At 55.8% G+C, this 17,977-nt stretch overlaps 7 protein-coding genes across 7 annotated transcripts; 2 read left to right on the top strand and 5 right to left on the bottom strand.

The window, feature by feature from the left end:
• Positions 1-1,161: 1,161 nt before the first annotated feature.
• Positions 1,162-1,558, top strand: DICSQDRAFT_67806 (uncharacterized protein; the record flags this gene model as incomplete). The annotated part of the gene is made up of 3 exons (XM_007369146.1): positions 1,162-1,272; positions 1,325-1,393; positions 1,463-1,558. Coding segments are annotated over 3 exons (276 nt in total), but the record flags the coding sequence as incomplete, so codon positions are not given.
• A 74-nt stretch (positions 1,559-1,632) lies between these two features.
• DICSQDRAFT_173330 (uncharacterized protein) lies at positions 1,633-2,355 on the top strand (the record flags this gene model as incomplete). Its single annotated transcript, XM_007369145.1, has 4 exons — positions 1,633-1,822; positions 1,893-1,929; positions 1,961-2,110; positions 2,178-2,355. 4 exons carry the CDS (start codon positions 1,633-1,635, stop codon positions 2,353-2,355), a joined length of 555 nt encoding a protein of 184 aa, XP_007369207.1.
• Positions 2,356-3,224: 869 nt separating this feature from the next.
• DICSQDRAFT_173329 (uncharacterized protein) lies at positions 3,225-6,707 on the bottom strand (the record flags this gene model as incomplete). The annotated part of the gene is made up of 4 exons (XM_007369144.1): positions 3,225-4,193; positions 4,250-4,419; positions 4,473-6,150; positions 6,210-6,707. The coding sequence occupies 4 exons, from the start codon at positions 6,705-6,707 to the stop codon at positions 3,225-3,227; spliced, it is 3,315 nt and encodes a 1,104-aa protein (XP_007369206.1).
• Positions 6,708-8,414: 1,707 nt separating this feature from the next.
• On the bottom strand, positions 8,415-9,128 carry DICSQDRAFT_157020 (uncharacterized protein; the record flags this gene model as incomplete). Its single annotated transcript, XM_007369143.1, has 3 exons — positions 9,018-9,128; positions 8,827-8,955; positions 8,415-8,777 (listed from the first exon to the last, which is right to left on the bottom strand). The coding sequence occupies exons 2-3, from the start codon at positions 8,923-8,925 to the stop codon at positions 8,418-8,420; spliced, it is 459 nt and encodes a 152-aa protein (XP_007369205.1). The 5' UTR covers positions 8,926-8,955; positions 9,018-9,128.
• A 2,071-nt stretch (positions 9,129-11,199) lies between these two features.
• DICSQDRAFT_173326 (uncharacterized protein) lies at positions 11,200-11,710 on the bottom strand (the record flags this gene model as incomplete). Its single annotated transcript, XM_007369142.1, has 2 exons — positions 11,200-11,477; positions 11,668-11,710. 2 exons carry the CDS (start codon positions 11,708-11,710, stop codon positions 11,200-11,202), a joined length of 321 nt encoding a protein of 106 aa, XP_007369204.1.
• A 294-nt stretch (positions 11,711-12,004) lies between these two features.
• DICSQDRAFT_110833 (uncharacterized protein) lies at positions 12,005-15,215 on the bottom strand. The gene is made up of 4 exons (XM_007369141.1): positions 15,001-15,215; positions 13,339-14,944; positions 13,104-13,285; positions 12,005-13,042 (listed from the first exon to the last, which is right to left on the bottom strand). The coding sequence occupies exons 1-4, from the start codon at positions 15,142-15,144 to the stop codon at positions 12,110-12,112; spliced, it is 2,865 nt and encodes a 954-aa protein (XP_007369203.1). The 5' UTR covers positions 15,145-15,215; the 3' UTR covers positions 12,005-12,109.
• Positions 15,216-16,020: 805 nt separating this feature from the next.
• On the bottom strand, positions 16,021-17,671 carry DICSQDRAFT_139720 (Ribokinase-like protein). Its single transcript, XM_007369140.1, has 6 exons — positions 17,530-17,671; positions 17,409-17,442; positions 17,252-17,356; positions 17,107-17,199; positions 16,939-17,047; positions 16,021-16,888 (listed from the first exon to the last, which is right to left on the bottom strand). Exons 1-6 carry the CDS (start codon positions 17,647-17,649, stop codon positions 16,294-16,296), a joined length of 1,056 nt encoding a protein of 351 aa, XP_007369202.1. The 5' UTR covers positions 17,650-17,671; the 3' UTR covers positions 16,021-16,293.
• Positions 17,672-17,977: the final 306 nt, after the last annotated feature.

Raw genomic sequence — 17,977 nt, 5'->3', positions numbered from 1 at the left:
CACGAGCGGAAGTCGTCTCCACTCTGTCACAAATGCACCGCGCACTCGCTCGTAGACCTCGCCTCGTTCGCGCCAATCCAAACAGGACAGCGGCCTCGCCCGCGCTGGACGACGCGCGGAAGCATGTTGACGGATGTGCAGGCACTGCGTAACCCGCTCGCTCATGTGGGCCCGTCGACACGTCGAAGTTACGGCATCCGACTGACCTCGAAAGGAGCCCGGGTCAGCACTGAGGGAGCGCGAGCGCGGGTGAGAACGTCTGCGCGACATCCTCGCCCTACCGCAACTGGCACTCTAGCGGATGAGGACGCCGAGTAGGCGTCAACCAACAACCCGGAGCTGAAGCGCGACTCGGACTGCGAGAGGACGAAGAAGGGCCCTGGGTTGCTGAATGGGCAGTCAGCGGACACGAGCTTGGAGCTTGGACTGACGCTGTCATATGACAAGGAGAACCTTGAACACGGGCACAATTTGGACGGCGCGACGGCGCCCCTACTCCTCACAGAGTCTTCGCAGCATCCCCCGCCTTCGAGGGTCGACCGAGTGAGCCCGGGAACGTGGGCGAGTTCACGCGGTGGTGGTCGAAGCAGTCTCAACAAGAGCGGGTTGAACAGATGAGGTTGGAGAGATGAGGAGGATTATTGTTGTTGTCATCTCAGGAGTTGGCGACGGAGATGAGCAGAAGGCAATTGCAGGCAGAGGCAGAGAACGATCTTGCGTCGGCTCCGGACGGGTCGTGGGAATGGTGTCGCCGCACGCCTCGACTCGAGCACCGCCACTGCTTCCTCGCAACCTCACACACGTCTTCCTGCGTCGTTCTTGGGTTAAGAAGTGTGGATGCCTACGGTGCCCTACGGACAGCGTTCCCGCATCGGCGCTCACACAACGCTCTCTTCTGTTCTCTATCCATCAACAAGTATCTCCGCAGGTTTTCGCGGGTCCTCAGCTTCAATACTGTCCTGAGCTGAAACGTCCCCGGTACTCACCCATAGTGACGCCTTCCGCTCGGTCAAGCTCTCAAGGGTGGACGACGACCGTTTGTCGGATCAGCACCATTTACCCGCGCGTCTCCCCGACAACAATGTCTAGGCTTCACTCGTTCAGCCGTCCCAGTCTTCAACCTTTTTGCCGCCGCTTTGTGTTGCTCGCCTTCAATGAGTCCCCGCGACTGACTCTAAACTCGTGAACAGGGTAGTGTCGCTCGACGGCGTCACGCACGATGCTGCCCTCGCTGGGAGGTCGTTCCCTGGACCTCTCCTCAGGGGTGACATAGTATGTCTCATACCTGTAGTCATTGTGTTCGTCCTGACTCATTCTCTCGCAGGGAGATCATTTCCAGATCAACGGGATGGACGAGCTTTGCAATGAGAGTATGGCGACCGCTCTGAGCATTGTGAGAATCCTTGCTTGCCGGTGTGGCGATTGCAACTTATGTCTTCGAATGCTGACAGGACCGCGACAGCATTCGCACGGTCTGCTCCTGCACACGGCGAATCGTGCGGTCGGTGCGGCATTTGTGACCTATGGAATCTGGGAACTCGTTCTTGCACGACTGTAATACCTTATCAACGGATCTGCGGACATCGCATTCGTCAAGGTCATCCCCAGGAAGCGGCGGGTGATTTGCGAGAAATGTTCTACATCCGGGCGCTGACGTTGACCGCCTCGCTGGCCATCGGTTCCGCCTCAGCAACATCTCCAGCGACCCAGACTATAATCTCCACGATCGCCGGACACTGGATGACGATCATCGAGGATGATGCGCAGGACACGGAGCCGTACACCGGCACCGTCGACCAGAGCCAGATCTTCCCTAGCCAGCGTTAGTACTCCATCGTGGTACGCATACAAGGATGGTACTGTTGTCGCGTTTGCAAGCTCACTCGGATTAGGACGAGGCACACTAGGCGGTCGGCAACTACTGGATCCGTGCGTTTCCGGACGCGATAACCAACGGCAGCGAGGCGAGGCGGGAGACCAGCGATAGGGAGCAAGAGGCGGGGAAAGAGAACAGGACGACCTTACCTCCCATCCCGGTTCAGGATAGGGGACCGTCTGTTCTCACCGAAGTCATCGAGGAATCGCCCGTCGCAGAAGTGGAAGAATCCGCGTACGAGCCTCAGCCAGAGGCGATGGAGTTCGTGACCGATTCGGAGTACCTCGACTCCATCGCCCAGTGCGTTCTCGGGGCCGCTCCCTCCTTCGCATATGGAGTTCCGCTTCGTCACGGAGTCTGGCTCGACTATGGATGATACCCAACGGACAATGTCCCACTCCGCATTCGTGCTCGCGCCTGCACTCACAGCTGCGCTGTTGCTGGAAGCGGACGGTACGCCGGATGCGTCACGACCCTAGATGTATGGAGGTGCTATCTTTTTGGTGTTGCTTCGGTTACTTCTTTCCTCGCTATCCGCATCAGTGTCGTATGGTTTGCTCATGTTAAGTGTTACATCGTTCTAAATCTGTTTGCCATTTACTTTACCTCTCCCATGGATTCATATCACTACAGTCTACAACTTACATTGCATTCGCATACCACCACACGTACTCGTACCACTACATTCACTGCCACATATTGTTGGCATGCATCGGGCTGTTATCGTTCAGGTCTGTCACGTCCAGCAGTTGATAGTTATACCCTGCTAGCCGGTTTCCTGTTCACAGCAAGAAAGTGTAGCTGAAATCTCGCCCTTACTATGGGTCGGGATCCATATCATATCGAAAAACTCGCCTTGCACACAAGTTCCCATCGAATTCGAGTGGTTTGCGCACTTACAAGCCAATCCGAGACCACCATCCCAGGACCCGTCTTCGCGACCAGTTAACAAGTCGCCCGGGGGGTCCTCATTGGTGCTAACGGGAGAGTCTTGTGTTATGTTTCCTCACATCTATCCCGTGCCCCCACGGCACTCCAGTGCGACTAGTAGACCCGAGTTTCCGCTCACTCCAGAGGTCTTCGCCTACTTCGACATGCATGACGTGCGCAACAATGTTCACGCCCCATAATTGTCAAGTTCTGGAAAGCTTCATACAAGACATCTGAACAATGCAGAAATGATGGTGTGTTATGGTACATGGTGAAGCTGAGCGGTACACAAAACCAGCGTTGGATGGTTTCGGATGAGAATGGGTTACGGTGGATAGTAGAATAGAAGAGGGAAGGAGGGAGACGAGGAAACGAAGAGCGACGGCCCCGCCGGATACCATGAGAGGAGAAGGCAGGATCAGCCCCGCTTGGCCATGCGGCTCTGTCCTCGGGGTGCCTTACCCTTGATAGCCTTGATGCGCTTGCTACGACGCACAGCCAGAGAACCATCGCCGTCTGCCACGACGTCCTTGGGGTCCTCAGCAAGCGGTCGCTTCTTCGACGAGCTAGAAGACGACGAAGCTTTCGTGAGGTCCGGTCCCCAAAATATCCCGAATCCATCGTGAGAGGAAGCGGAACGATTGTCGTGAGATACGTGACCAGAGGGACCGGTTCCATTGGTGGACAGGGTTCCGATATTGCGTGTGCTTGGACCGTCCGGCATTCGTAGAACGTCCTGATGGCTCCTGGTGGTGAACTGGTCGGGCGCCTTATTGTCTATGTCGATTGTTTCCTCTGCGTGCTCGTACAGTAAGGTCATCAGATAGTTGGAGTTAGACAGGAACGGCCCCATGTCGAACAACTCGGTAGCAGACTGTGGCTGGGCAGGGGAATGAGGTCGGTTGCCGGCGCCAAGGGTGGGGAGTCGCTCAAACTCGCTGCGAATTCCAAATCCATGCCTTCCAGGCCGTTGCGCAACCTTCGTCAGTGCACGCCGCTGTGTGGAAGCTTGAGTTTGAGCAACGACATCGATAGGGCCGTACAAACGGTCCATCTCTATGTAGTCGATACTGTCGTAAGATGTCTTGCAGTGCGCCAAGATAGTGTTCAGGAGTTCTTGGAGGTCTGGGCTGTCCTCAATCACGAAGTCTAGCTGACCACTGCGGAGCAATGCGCGCTTGGCGTCTCCGCCAACCTTGACACCGCCAATCATGGAGCAACCTTCGAACAGGGTCTCGATCTTCTCCCGGAGGTCTCTGACGTTGATGGGGTGGTAGCGAAGGACGAGGTATGTGTATGCGTAGATAAAGGACTCGATGTCATCCGACCGACGATAGGGTTTCCTCGGGTAGAGAAGAGACATTGCCGACCGGAACTGCCAAGTTCCCTATAGACATCGCACTAGTGAGAGATAGTAGATCAGGATATAGTCGATGGACATACCGTCCTGTCGGGCTCCACTGCACCTAGTCCAAGCTCGCACTGAAGTCGGGACAGATCCCAGTCGATGAGAAAGCCGGCCCTCTTCCCGTCGAGTCCGACCCGAATCATGATGTTCCCCACGCTGATATCACGGTGAAGGACGCCGGCACGATCCCACGCTATACGATGGGCTACAAAATCCACGGTCAATTCAGAACGGCTTCATCAGCGGGAAACTTCGCACCTCTCAGCGCATCCGCAAAAATTCCGGATAGTTCTCCGAAAGTCACGAACTCGGAGACTGACAAACCAATCTCCGCAATAGCGACCCGATAATGCAGGCGGCGGACGGGTCTGTTCTCGTCCGGCAGATCGTCTTGGACTCGAGTGTACTGAGCTTTACTGCCCCCGACGTCGCCGCCGCAGATCAACGTCGCGATCCCATCCTCAGGAGTGACGCCCTTCCGTTGAAGCCGCTCGTAGACCAAGTGTTCCGGCCGTGTGCGACCGGGAACATACGGACGCCAAGAGTCCTTCACGAAGCAAGGGACCCACTTCTTCCGATTAGTCACGTCGAAGGCCATGAAGCCCTTCGTGCACCGACCGACGAGGGCGTCCGCCGAAAAGTGTGGGCGACCGACAATGAACTTGCGGACCGGAGAATCAGCTTTGCTCTTGCCAGGAGGCGGGGAGCCGGAGCTCGTCGATGAAGCGGGAGCGGGGGTTGCAGATGGCGAGGGACGTGGCTTATCAGGTAATGGTTCGTCGGGGAACCACTCCTCGGGAGACGGAGGCGTATACTCAATCTCGAGCTTGTACAGCGGACAGTTGCCATCGGCCGCCTTCTTGAGTCCCTCCCGGACGTGAGAGGGCAGTTCGGCTCTCCTTGCCTCCCTAAGGAATTTCCTTCGTGTCCTCTTGTTGACAACATTGGCCGTAGTGTCGCGCCCCATCGATTCTCTCAATCCCGCCTTCGCGAGCTGAGCAAGCTTCCAGACGAACTCGTGGAGAAGCGATGTCGGCTTCCTCCAGCTGAACGGCTCCGAGACGTAGGCACCAGAGCGGTCAAAGAAGAGGAGGCGGGCCATGTCGAAGCACACGTAGACGGCGTAGCAGAAGGTGCGGTGCTGGTGCTTGAATACGTTGAGCATGTACTCAACGAACTGACCCAGGGCTTTCTCGCCTTTATCGGACAGCTTGATGAACGGCGGTACGTGCCTCTTCACGGTCTCTGGCTGGGGCACATCGGTGGATTTCGCTTGGGAGTCTTCTTGCTCCTCTCCTTCATCGACGCCGTGCTGTTCATTTGCTTCTTCTTCGTCAGCCCCGTCAGCATCTTCGTCGTCATCAACCTCGCTGTACTCTTCGCCGTCGTCTTCGCCGTAGTCCGAGCCCATTTCGCTGCCATCTTCGTCGTCTTCGATCTCGCTGCCTTGTTCGTCATCTTCCACCTCACCATCCTCTTCGACGTCCTCCTCATCCTCCTCATCCTCGGCATCGGTCCCGTCTCCGATGACCTCCGCCCCATCCCTATCGCCGTCCTCGGCCTCTCCCTCTGTCTTCTCCATGACGTCCGCCGCTTCCATCTCCCCCTGGGGCCATACACCCCTCGGCTTCGACCTGAAGTAGAACGCGGACTCCTTCTCGTTCCCCTTGACCTCTATCGGCACGTCCATCCAGTGCCATGACCGCAGCCCCAGAAGCCGAGTCTCCAGCTCCTTCTCGCTCATCTTGCTCCTCTTCCGGTGCTTCGCTGTGAACGTCGTCGCATCGCGCGCAAGTCGGGTGTTCAGGTAGAAACCTGCGTCGTTGAACGTCTCCTTCCGCCCGCTATTCCCGTCGTTCGCCTTGTGGTTCGCGGTGTCCAGGAACCGCAGGTTCTTGCATCCAGCCGCCTTCAGTACGGACTGTATGACCTTACCCTGGACGCAGTCCATAGTCAGTCATTTACTCGAGAAAGCAAGGATACGTGGACACTCACCAGTTGTGGATAGATTTCCTTCTCGAGCATGCCCTTCCAGAGTCTGGGCGACTTGAACTTGCTTCGCTCAGCCTCCGTGGGGGGAGCCCCAGGAATCCGGGAAGAGAATAGCTCGTTGCTGAGGAGGTGGAAGCGCGGTCCCATACCTGACTCGTCGATGAGAAGGGGTGCGAGCTTCTTGCCGGTCTTTTTCGTGTACGCGTGGCGGTTCGTTGCCGACGGGCAGTGGCGGATGAACGATGGACGAGGATTGAGTGTCTGTTGAGCAGTTTGCAGGGACTCTGTAGTGGTTGCGTCGGGAGATCCTTGATCTGGGCCGTTGGAAGTACCGGCGGCGGGGTTGTCGGTGGTTAGGCCGCTGGTTGTTGAATCGTTGGCGGCGATGGCAGCTCCAGCAACGGCAGCGTCGTCGGCTACAGGGGCCGAGTATCCGCTTGGCGCAGAGGGTGGATGATCGGCACTGTGTGCAGAGACGGCGGGGTGGTTGATGTCAGACATGTTGAACGAGGAGATGGATCAGGTCAGAGGTTGAACTCACGGCTAAGGGTGCTCGAGTATTTTATATGATCGAGCACAGATTCCAAACTCCGAGGGGTTTTTGTGCGACTATTTGGGAAACGATAGTTCGCGTAGTTCTTATCGGGGCAAAATGAGTCGAGTGCGAAGCTGAGCGGCACTGCCAGTGCGTGAGCTTGGGCCAACCACGAGATCGCCTGGTGTTTGTAATGAGTCAGTCACTGATCCACAGCTGTGGTAGGCACGGATAGGCTTACGATGATACAGAGCAAGACAAAGATACTTGCCCAGAATGTCTAATGACAAAGGAGGTGGTGGCACTCGGCTGTTTGTGTCCATCGGCACGTTGCGTCTGAGTTGAACACTCTTGTCCAAATAAGGCATGTCGCAGCATTAGACGCCAACGCCGCTCGACCAGGATACTCGTCACCGTGAAGCGTTCGACCATGATATAATGTCGGGTCCGGACAGCGCAAGAGATATCATGTGAATTGGCTGTGTGAGATTTTAGTGCTCATTGTTCCCTTTCGACTCTATGTTCTCGTAGTTTCGACGGGCTGGGGCTCCTAACCACAAGCGCTCCTTACGCTGCGTAGTTCCTCACAAAGTAGGTTCTCTAGCAGAGGAAGGACCCAGGTATCATACACTACGTAAAAAATATTTTTGGTATTCTGGTCAAAGGGCTATCACTCATGTGTTACGTCGAATGCCTTGCGTCAGATCGCCGAGGAATCTGCACCCTCTGGGTCATCGTTCGTCAAGTGCATCAGCACGCAAATCCAAATCAACTTTGAGCTCCACACCAGAAAAATAGAGGATACTACTGGAAAGAGCTTTGCGTCGGAAGCTGGATGTGTACTCAGACTATGCTCACCGAACCACCTAGACTACTTACACGCACAGGCACGCATCACACAGATGTCAAGAGTTGAAAGAGACACGAAGAGCAACAATTGCGTGCTATAGAGCGGGGCAACATATTAGATGAATATAAGACAATGGTGCGATATATAGAGACGGGAGCACAAACGGTGAAGAGGAAATCTACCAAGACAATATAGCACACTACATACGGTAAGGAGAACAACAGCTAAACGGGAGGTGCGGGAGCGAGGTTTACAGGACGACATCACGAGCTGCGAAACACCCATCTCCCAGCGCATCATCGACGTGCATACGTTGAGGGTAAGCGGCGGAAGGTAGGCCGTCGAGGAGCTTGTAAACGTGCGCAGAAAATATGAACAGCAACAAACCAGACAGCGGTGAGGGACTTGGCAGTGGGGAACGCGCATGGGCAATGTGCAGTAACGGGGACACATCACTGCAACGACGAGCATGGCTGAGCTGAATGGGCGCAGATATCACACGCAACACACCTGAATCATAGCTTCCACCGCTGGCGCGTTGGGGAACAGACCCATCAGTTCACTACGATCGAAGTCACTCGGCTCATCGAGGCGCCACCACAATGCTGGCGATGCTCTCGCATCCTGACTCCGCAACCACACGCACCCCTCACGCACACATCACGTCTTTGGGGTCGAACCACTCTGCGAGGTCGCGCTCGAAGTGTAGGGTCGAATCGCCCATGAGCCCTTCCGTCACGTCGAGCTCTCCGAACGGGAAGATCACGTTGAACGCGCTCCTATTCAGCGCTTCCGCCGGGTTCGGTGGCGGCGGGGGATGATAGTTCTACATCTGCGGCGTCGACGAGTTCAAAATCTGCGAGGGCGATGACGCACTGATCTGCCCAGTCCCTGATACGCTCGGCGTACTAGGCGAATGTGCGCCCACAGCGGCGTTCTGCAACGACGAGTCGACGCGATCGTTCTGCGGTGCGCTGTCTTCCTGCTTCGGACCACCGGGCAGGGTCTTTGCGTCCGCCGCGGGCGAAGCAGGCGGAGGAGGCATCGTGTCCATTGGCTTGCCGTACATCATCCGAATGTTTGGCTGGCCGCCTTGGCCGTCTACAGCGGGCGACGCGGCACCTGCAGGCATCATATGCTGTTTTATGTTCGGACGCTTATGAATGCTCTGTATGGCTTGTCGGTTCTGCCTGCTGGTTAGTGCACGATCGACCTTACGCAATGTGCGGAGGTACCTGATGCTTGGTGGGATTCATGACACCACCAGATTGTCTGGGCTGCATCATCGGCGGGGGCTGCATCATGGTCATAATCGGATTGTCCATATTCACCATCGGAGACCTGTTTTACCACATTCCTGGGATCTGGACGCTGCATTGTAAGTACTGTTGGGTGGCATTGGAACTTGAGACGTTCGGTGTCCTACCTCCAAAGTCTCCTGAGCGAGATGACTGCTGTCTCCGACCCTCTCTTCGTTTTGCGCCTGACGTCGGTTGGCACGGCGAGCATTCATTACCGCCGTCTGTACTGCACCACGCGCTACACGGTGTCCTCGCGGTACACATGCTCACATCTGCTCGCGCTGCGCTCTAGCGAAGACGAGTACGGACCGTACTAGAAAGCGACGTCGGTCCACTGTCTCGCCCGTCTCCAGCGCGTTTCCCGATGCCCCCACGAAGTTCAACGACGCGCCGAGCAACACGAAGAAGCCGCATACGAGCAGCCTCGACGCCGCCCCGGGATGATTACTCCACGCCCAACGGCAAATCACATTAAAGGGCACGAGCGAAGGTGTCTCCACTCCGTCACGAGTTCACCGCGCGCTCGCTTCCAGGACCTCACCTCGTTCGTGCCGATCCAAACAGCATGATGCGAGCCACTAGAGACGGTCTTGTCCGCGCTTGATAACACGCGAGTGTATCGACGGGTGTGTTAAAATACTGCACAATCCGTTCGCTCATCGTCAGTACGCCGTAACGGCTAAGGTGCAGGAGCATCCGGCGTTCCAGGCGTGCGATGGGCTTCGGAAGGAGCTAGGGTTCACCTTAAAGGAATGCGAGCGCGGCCGGGAGCGGCTGCTCGACATCCCATTACCTCACCGCAACTAGCACTCGTAGATGAGGACAAGGAGGAGGCGTCGCCCAATAACCCGGGGCTGAAGCACAACTCGGCCGAAGAAGGGCCCTGCATTGCCGAATGCGCAGGGGGCGGACGCGAGTGGGGGGCTTGGGCTGCTGTACGGCAGCACACCTCACGCACCCAGGCGTCGACTAGGTGTTTGAGGCTGAGTCCGGCTGCGGTTGAAGCTGTCTCGAGAGGAGCAGGCGTAGCTGATGCAGGAGACATCGAGAGGGCGGTTGTTTGTTGGCTCCATCTTTATCGCTCCCGTCGCCCCACTTTGAAGATGCCATCTGGGAGACCTGGACAGGCTAGAGGTCGTGGTCTGAAGGAGGGGTCGTGCAGGAGCTGGAGGATTTGATTTAATTGAAGGGAGGGGAGGGGAAGAAGCAGATGTTGCAGTAGGTGCCAGCTCGTCGTGTTAAGGAGTTGGAGCTAGAGCCTGAGCAGACAAGCAAACAACAGAGGCAGGAGAGGACAAGACGGTCTCGCGTTACCGGAGACATATACTTACCTCATCGAGGTTAAACAGGGCTCGCCAGTCGTGGGAAAGCAGAATTCGGCGTGCGCGTCCGAGACCGAGCAGCTGGTGTCGCCGCTTACCTCGACCCGCCACTGCTGCTCCCTCGCAATCGTTTCCTTCCTCACATGCGTCTTGTTCCGGTCGAGTGTGTATGCCGACGATTTCTAACGTACAGCGTTCCGCTCCGTATCTATTCGCCGCTTGAAGCGGTGAAGCAGACAGAAAGACACAGAGAGACGGAAAGGCAAGAGAGAATCGAGTTAGGACAACATAGCGCACGGAGTACGCCGGTAAGGACAACAAAGGCTCGATAGAGGCGCAGAGGGGGATGCGAGAGGGACGTCGACAGGATCAGATTAGGAAGATGATTACGGTACTCCATGCTGCATAACACCCAACCCCGAGCGTATCGTCGACGTGCATACATATACATGGAGCTAAGTGGAGGGTAGGGCATCAAGGGACTTGTAAACGTGCGTAGAGGATACTCAGACAGGGAAGAGGGGCATGGCAGTGGGGGACGCGCATGGGCAATGTACAGCAGATAGCACGGTAGCGGGGACGCAAGATTGGAACGACGTGCATGGCTGGGTTGGATGGGCACATCCACGCGGTAACAACTGGGCTGTGCCTTCGGACATTAATGCGCTCATTTAGGATCCGTGGTAGCAGAGGGGTATAGGGAGCGGGGGATGAGGGCAGGAGAGTTGCAGGGAGAAGTCAGGCGAGACGAGCGACAACCAGGGCAGGCGAAGACGAGAAGGTGTTCGACGCACGCTGACTCCCAACAGACCAAACGACGCACGGAGAAGTGAAGTTTGAAGGAAAGATCGACAGCAAGTGAATAGCAGCAGAAGCAACAGCAGTCCTCCGAAATCCGTATGATATGTAAGTTCCAGATATTGCACGCGTAGCACCTTAAACGCCCACCGCGACACCACCAAGCTACCCCGCACCGCGCGCGCACTCACGCCGCGTTCTCGGGGTCGAACCGCACCGCGAAGTCGCGCTCACTTGCCAAGCTCGACTCGTGCATATGATCCACCACCAACTTGAAGTCCTCGAACGGGAAGTCCACATCGAACGCGATGGCGTCGGGTGAGTCGTCCGAAATCCGCAGCGTCGAAAAATCTGGTACATGCAAATCCAACGAAGCGGTGATTAGTCCAGTGCTTGCGACTGATGCGTTGGGCACGGCGGGGCGGACGTAGTCGTCAGGGGAGGCATTCTGTCCATTGGCTTGACCTGCACCGTCAAGTTGCCAGGCTGGCTGTCCTGGTCGTCTGCAGCGTGCGAGGTAACACCTCCAGGTTACTTATTTGGATTCCCGTAGATGTTCTCCATGACTTTCCGGCACTGTAAGACCTACTGGTCACTTCACAGTCGACCATGCGGAATGTGCGGACATACCTAATGTACCGCGGGATGTACTTACCGTTCCACCACACTGTTCCGGGCTGTAGCATAGGCAGATTCATCGGGGCAGCATCGAGCCAAGTCTCAGGTGGCCCGGTGATTGCTTGGACCCAACACAATCGGCAGATTTATATTACCCCCTCAACGGAACTACATACACCACAAGTACTTCAACTTACTGTCAGTGGGCATCGCAGCCCATCCTGAGCAACGATATACACAACATGTTCTCCGTCATCGTCGTAGAGATATCCATGGTCGGCAGCTCAGCCACGTCAGGTACCTGTCGATGCAAGCCACATGCAACAAAGTAGTAGCATACTCTAGTACAGCATGAGACGAATACATGATGGACGGTACACGGCAACAGATTGGTTTCTACTAGAGCGATATATCACGACGAATAGAGTGGAGTGTATGATAGGAGATCTTCATATCAAATCGCGCCTCTAACTCATGGCCTACTTCCTGCCCCGAGTCAAGAGTTTCTTGAGGCGTTTGAAGCGACGTGCCGGGGGCTCCGACTCCGGTCCTTCTGCTTCGATGGGCCCTGCAACAGGCTCCTCTAGAGACCGTGAACGCTTCCTGGAGTCCGAATGTGCGGCGGATGTCGAGGTATCGGAGACACTGCTCAATCCATGACTGGAGGCAAACATCGAACCAGAGGGAATTCCAAAGAGCTCCAGTGACATGGGAGAGGAGAGGAAGCTCCCCGTCGTAGAAATGGATCCGATACCGCGATTCAATGAACTGATCGGGCCTTCGTAAACGTCCTCGTGTTTCCTCGCCGGGAACTGATCGCTGTCCTTGTCGAGACGTTTGCATGCCGCGTGGGCGAGGAAGAGTTTGACCAGGCCTCCAGGTTCTGATAGAAAACCCTTGACGATGCAAGGATCCTGGTCCGGTCCCGGCTCCACGCCAGCGTCGAGAGTCGTATTGGTTGGGCGGATATCGCTGTCCTCCGCACATGGTATATCGTCGTCGAGCTCGAGACCAGTGAGGTCTGTGGCGTGTGCCATGTCGGGAGGCGTCTCCTCGGATTGTTGGAAGCCATACAACCGCGCCATCGCAACTAAGTCGATTTTGTCGTAAGATTCTGCGCAGCCCATGATCATGTTTTGGAGCAGCTGTTGGAGCTCGGGGTTGGAGATTACCCAGAAACGCATCTTGCCAAAGAGGGACAGCTTCACATCGCCTCCGACCTTGATCCCTTTCCTCAAGGATACACCCTCAAACAGCCCCTTCACCATCCCCCCGAGGGACGTGACACTGGTTTGGTGGTAGCGGAGGATGAGGTATAGATATGCATGGACAAACGATTCGATATCGTCAGAACGCCGGTATGGCTTCCAAGGGTACTGGAGGGACAACGCAGAACGGAACGGCCATGTCCCCTGAAATTAAGAAGAATGAGCAACACGCCCACAGTTCGGAAGTAAGCAAATGGAGCCTCACCGAACGGTCAGGTTCCACTGGACCATTCCCCAGTTCGCATTCTAAGCGTGAAAGATCCCAATCAATAAGGAAACCGGTCCTTCGACTTTTTGGGGAGTTCTCGGGAGCCGGAAGTATCATGATGTTGCCTATGCTGATGTCTCGATGAAGGACTTGGGCCCGACTCCATGCTCTATGGTGAGCTGAGCGAGCCATTAGGAATAGAACATGCGACGTGGAATAGATGAGCTCTCACCTTTAATTACGTCTGCGAATATAGCAGAGAGTTCGGGGAAGCTAGTGAATTTATCGACGGGCAAGCCAATCTCCTTGATGGCGACCCGATAGTGGGCCCGGGGAACAGGCTGGTTCTCAGGTGGGAGGTGGCTCTGCACCTGTGTCAGCTGAGCTCTGTGGCCATCGACGTCTCCTCCGCAGATCAAAGTCCCGATGCCCTCAGTCAGACCGCGACGGCGCAGTCGCTCGTACACAAGATGTTCCGGGCGGGTGCGGTGAGGGACAAACGGGCGCCACGAATCTTTCAGGAAGCAGTGACGCCAGTTCTTCTCGTCGTCATCTGTGACATCGTAGGCGTAGTAGCCTTTCGTACACCGTCCGACCAGCGCATCAGCGGCAAAGTGAGGACGCCCGACGAGAAAACGGCGTGGCACAGGCTTGACGGACGGAAGATGGGCAGGGCCCCTCGACGATGACGATGGCGTGCTTTCAGAAGAAAGACAGCCAGCATCCCCCAGCGATGCGCTAGCTGATTCTCTCGACGGAGGAAACAGCTCGTCGGGAAACCACTCATCTGCCAATGGGGGAAGGGAGTGAATCTGGAGCTCGTAGATAGGACAGTTGTGCGCAATGGCCTTTTCGAACCCTTCCCGGATATGAGCTGGGAGTTTGGGGTCGTCTTTCAGTGCCATGAACTTGTCCCGCGCGAGGCCATCAGTGACGAGCGTGGCAGTAGGGTCGTGGCCCAAGTCCCCGAATTGTCCGGCGTTGGCGAGCTTCGCAACCTTCCACACAAACTGGTGCAGGAGGGAATTCTGATCGGTCCACTCGAACGGCTCTGACACGAACGCGCCAGATCGGTCGAAGTAGAACAGTCGAGCCATATCGTAGCAGACGTAAACGGCGTAGCAGAAGGTGCGGTGCTGGTACTTCTGAACGTTGAGCATGTACTCCATGAACTGTCCGAGAGATTCTTCTCCCTCTTTAGACAACCTGACGAACGGAGGGACTTTGATCTTGATCGGGTCGTTGGGGTTGTCTCCCGCATGAGGGTCGGAGGCGGTACCCGTAGCATTGACCTCGGGGGCAGAACGGGTCCCGCTAGCAGTAGACTTCTCTTGAGCCTGCGTCGAGACACCGTAAGCCTCGCCGTCACCGTCTTCGTCTGCATGTCCAGCTTCCTCTCCGCCCCCAGTCTTGTTCAAACCATCCTCCACGGCGATCTCACGTTCCACCGTGACCTGCTCCGAGCCTTTCGCGCTTTTCATTGGCCGAGATGCGTTTCGAGCGTTGGCTGTGGCCTTATATCCCGGAGGTTTGCCTTTGAAGTAGAAGGCCGCGTTCTCTGCCCTCCCTTTCACTTCGAAGGGAATGTCCATCCAGTGCCAAGAACGTAGCCCGAGATGGCGACGATCGAGATCCTCACGCTTCATGCGGCTTCGGCCACGATGCTCGGAAGTGAAGTCGGTGGCCGCGCGGGCGAGTTCGCTGTCGATATAAATGCCACCGTCGTTGAAGGTGGCCTTGCTGTCATTGTTGCCGTCTGCGGCCTTGTGGTTCGCGGTGTCAAGAAAGCGGAGCTTGGTACATTTTGCCGCATCAAGCACGGATTTCATGACAATGCCCTGAGCACGGTCGGGATCAGATCTGACAGCGTTTGAGAAGGAGTGAGGAAACGTACCAATTCTGGGTAGATAGCATGCTCTGACATCTTCTTGGTGAGACTTGGTGTCTTGAACTTCTTGCATTCCTCATCTGTAGGCGGAGCCCCAGGGACCGACGACAGGAAAAGCTCCTTGCTGAGTAAATGGAAACGCCCACCCATGCAGGAATTGTCGATGAGGAGAGGTGCAAGTTCTCTGCCAGACTTGTGTTGGTAAGCAAACTGATTGGTGGTAGAGGGAGAGTGGCGTATGAACGAGGATTGAGGATTGAGCTTCTTCGCGTCCGCTGGCTTGGTGGTCGAGGCAGGGGCAGCGGTGGTTGGACGGGGTGGGTGGTTCCGGGGGCGACGAGAGGACGCGAGGGACTGTTCGCGACCCTGGGCAGAGCCTCTGAACTGCAGGTAGAGGATTCAAGAGGCTGCGCAGATGCGCTGTTGACAGCGATATCATCGTCAGTCATGTCGAAGGAAGATATGAGAGCGTTGGATGGAAGTCCAACTTACGGATGAGATGTTTATATATGAGCAGCTACGGAGTTCAAAATTCCGATCCTCCTTTGTGCGACCGATATGGATATGGGTGATATGCGCGGCAGCACGGAGATGAGTCAAGGTCAGGATTAAGTGCCACTGGTGATTCCGCCAGAGTACCGCCTGTTGGCAGGCGAGATCAGTCATTTCTCTGTGTGCTGCGCCGAGATATGTCTTACAGTGTTTTTGACAATGATATATTCTCAGAAGCGTTACCAAGGTGGTGAATTACAAAGGAGTGCGGCACGCGTCTTGACCGTTGGCTGTTCGAGTTCAAGTCGCTTAAGTTCGTGATTCGAGCCGGAGCCCGAACTTACCCAGCCAAATAAGGAAGCCAACCAAAATAGGCGCCCAAGGGAGGACTAGAACGAAAACCAGCCACAGACCACTAACTGAAAATTTGTCAGTATCAATCGCATCGTGGCCAGTTCAACCTGATATGTAGGATACAGCCCAGGTGACAGTAAATCACTTCCCGCCTCTTTGTTTCAGTAATGACCGTCTTAGTACGCAATCTAACATGTCTTGACTTTTTTGCCATACTGTAGAAATAAGAGGTCGAACGGCGGACTCCCAGAGAACAAGGTATCAGAGAGTGGATAGGGCTAATATTATGATGGGAGAATGAAGTAATCCTGCGTTCGAGGGTGCATCCCGTCACCAGATAGGGGGGCCCAAGGAGGACACGATTTTCGTGACTCGCCGAGAAACGAGAGGAAAAAGTACACAGCGTGCCTCCTACAAGGCTTCCTTCCAACCCTGATTTACGTCTAACGGATTTCACGCATCCCAAAACGTATCCCAAGCTTGCAATCTTCTAAACTCTATAGGTTGCGTCCCCCGGATGATATCCTGCCCCTGGATCAGCCGCAACTCACGCCCACGCATGCGTCTGATCTTCCGTATCGGCTCCCGCACATCAAGCTCCTCATCCGTTACGGTCCGCTCGTCCTCTGGCAGCGCAGCCGCCGCCTCATGCGTGAGCACAAGCATGGCGTGCGTCTTGCTCACCGCCTGCGATACCGCGCGCGACAGTGACGTCTCTCCCTCTGTCGTGGGCTCATCGGTGAAATGTGCGAGGACGAGCGCGGAGAAAAGGTCGCCGACTCCCGAGAAGTAGCCGGGGAGGCAAGGGAAGCACGTCGCGTAGACGGTGGAGCTGGATCCTTGTCGGGAGGAGGCGATGCAGGCCAGGTACTCTGAGGTAGAGGCGGAGGCGGAGGCGGGGTGGAGGTGCGCGGGGAGGAGGTCAAGGAGCCAAGACTTCAGTGGTATCGAGCTTATCACGACGTGGGGAACGTGGTATGTCTGGTGGAGGACTTGAGTGGCTTGACGGAGGGAGACAGCGTCGGTGATCTTAGTATCTGTCAGGACTCTTTGGGGCGATGAGGCGCTGCTTTCACGAGACTAGTGGGACAGACATACTCGACTTCGAACCAGTTGGGAGTGATGATGGTAGCGAGATGAAGAGCGTTCTTGTATATTGGGACGACATCTGGGGAGACATATAGTCGTCCGGAGTCTCCTAAGACGGCTGTGAAGGATATAATGCTTCAAAATTCCGTAAATTTGGTTGCAGGAATGTGATCTTACGATCCAGTAGGTAGATGAGTTTTGGGCTCCGATGTCGCAGTCTCTGAGCAAGAGCGGTGACTGCTTCCGTCGCCTCTGCCCCTGGCACATAGCCTGAACACCAACGAGATGAGTGATAGCCAGGGGGTTAGGAAGCAGAACGGACCTGTCAACAACCTCTCAGGGTAGAGTAACCCGTTCTGATCCATGATGTCGAAAATCTGCGAGAGCTCCTGTGCGGAAGCTCTTGACCCTCCGAAGCGGCCATATCCTGAGTACTAGTCATGACTTTTGCGGCATTTGCATGCGTGACTGGAGCTCACCGGAGTGGTTGGAGAAGTTGACAGTGTTGATGACCTACTCCAGACATGTCGCGGGTCAGGGAACGAGTCGATCTCTAGCTTCCAGCAAATGATCGCGGTAACGATGAACAAAACCACTCACGTCAACATCGTAGCCGAGGCACTGCAACGGAAACACCGCCGCCTTCCCACCAACATATCCATATGCAACGTGGGACTGAATGCTTAGGATACGGCCGTGGCTTATGTTCCCTGTCGCCATCGCCGGTGTGTGTGGTGTGCTGCGCCCTCCAGAAGCCTTTTCGTCTGTGCTTGGAGATCTTCCATGACTCGATCCAACTTGACGCCGCTGAGATTAAATTTGAACCCCGGACTGGTCGTGTAACGTTATCAGAGGTTATCAGCCAAAGAGACCTCGATAAGTACTCTTTTCTCGATATCCCTAAGAAAGGTGACGCCATGGGCGCTTCCAACTGTTGTCCTCAGCTCAAGTAACTGCGTCGACATCGTGTCCGGCGTACGCCACCTCGCTTGCTCGCTGCTTCCGCTTTCGTGCTCGTCGACCAGTACCACATCCCCACGGCATCGTC

This window comes from Dichomitus squalens, assembly GCF_000275845.1.
Source record: "Dichomitus squalens LYAD-421 SS1 unplaced genomic scaffold DICSQscaffold_44, whole genome shotgun sequence".
Lineage (NCBI taxonomy): Eukaryota > Fungi > Basidiomycota > Agaricomycetes > Polyporales > Polyporaceae > Dichomitus > Dichomitus squalens.
The sequence above is the reverse complement of the archived record's forward strand: the minus strand, read 5'-3'. Positions and strand labels throughout refer to the sequence as shown.

Coding starts and splice junctions, on each gene's coding strand:
- DICSQDRAFT_139720 (XM_007369140.1), bottom strand. CDS start 17,649: ATGGCGACAGGGAACATAAGCCACGGCCGTATCCTAAGCATTCAGTCC. Junction 17,443..17,529: donor GCCTCGGCTACGATGTTGAC/GTGAGTGGTTTT, acceptor TGTCTGGAGTAG/GTCATCAACACTGTCAACTT. Junction 17,048..17,106: donor ACTCATCTACCTACTGGATC/GTAAGATCACAT, acceptor TATCCTTCACAG/CCGTCTTAGGAGACTCCGGA.
- DICSQDRAFT_110833 (XM_007369141.1), bottom strand. CDS start 15,144: ATGGGTGGGCGTTTCCATTTACTCAGCAAGGAGCTTTTCCTGTCGTCG. Junction 13,286..13,338: donor ATTCGCAGACGTAATTAAAG/GTGAGAGCTCAT, acceptor TGGCTCGCTCAG/CTCACCATAGAGCATGGAGT. Junction 13,043..13,103: donor CAGTGGAACCTGACCGTTCG/GTGAGGCTCCAT, acceptor TCTTAATTTCAG/GGGACATGGCCGTTCCGTTC.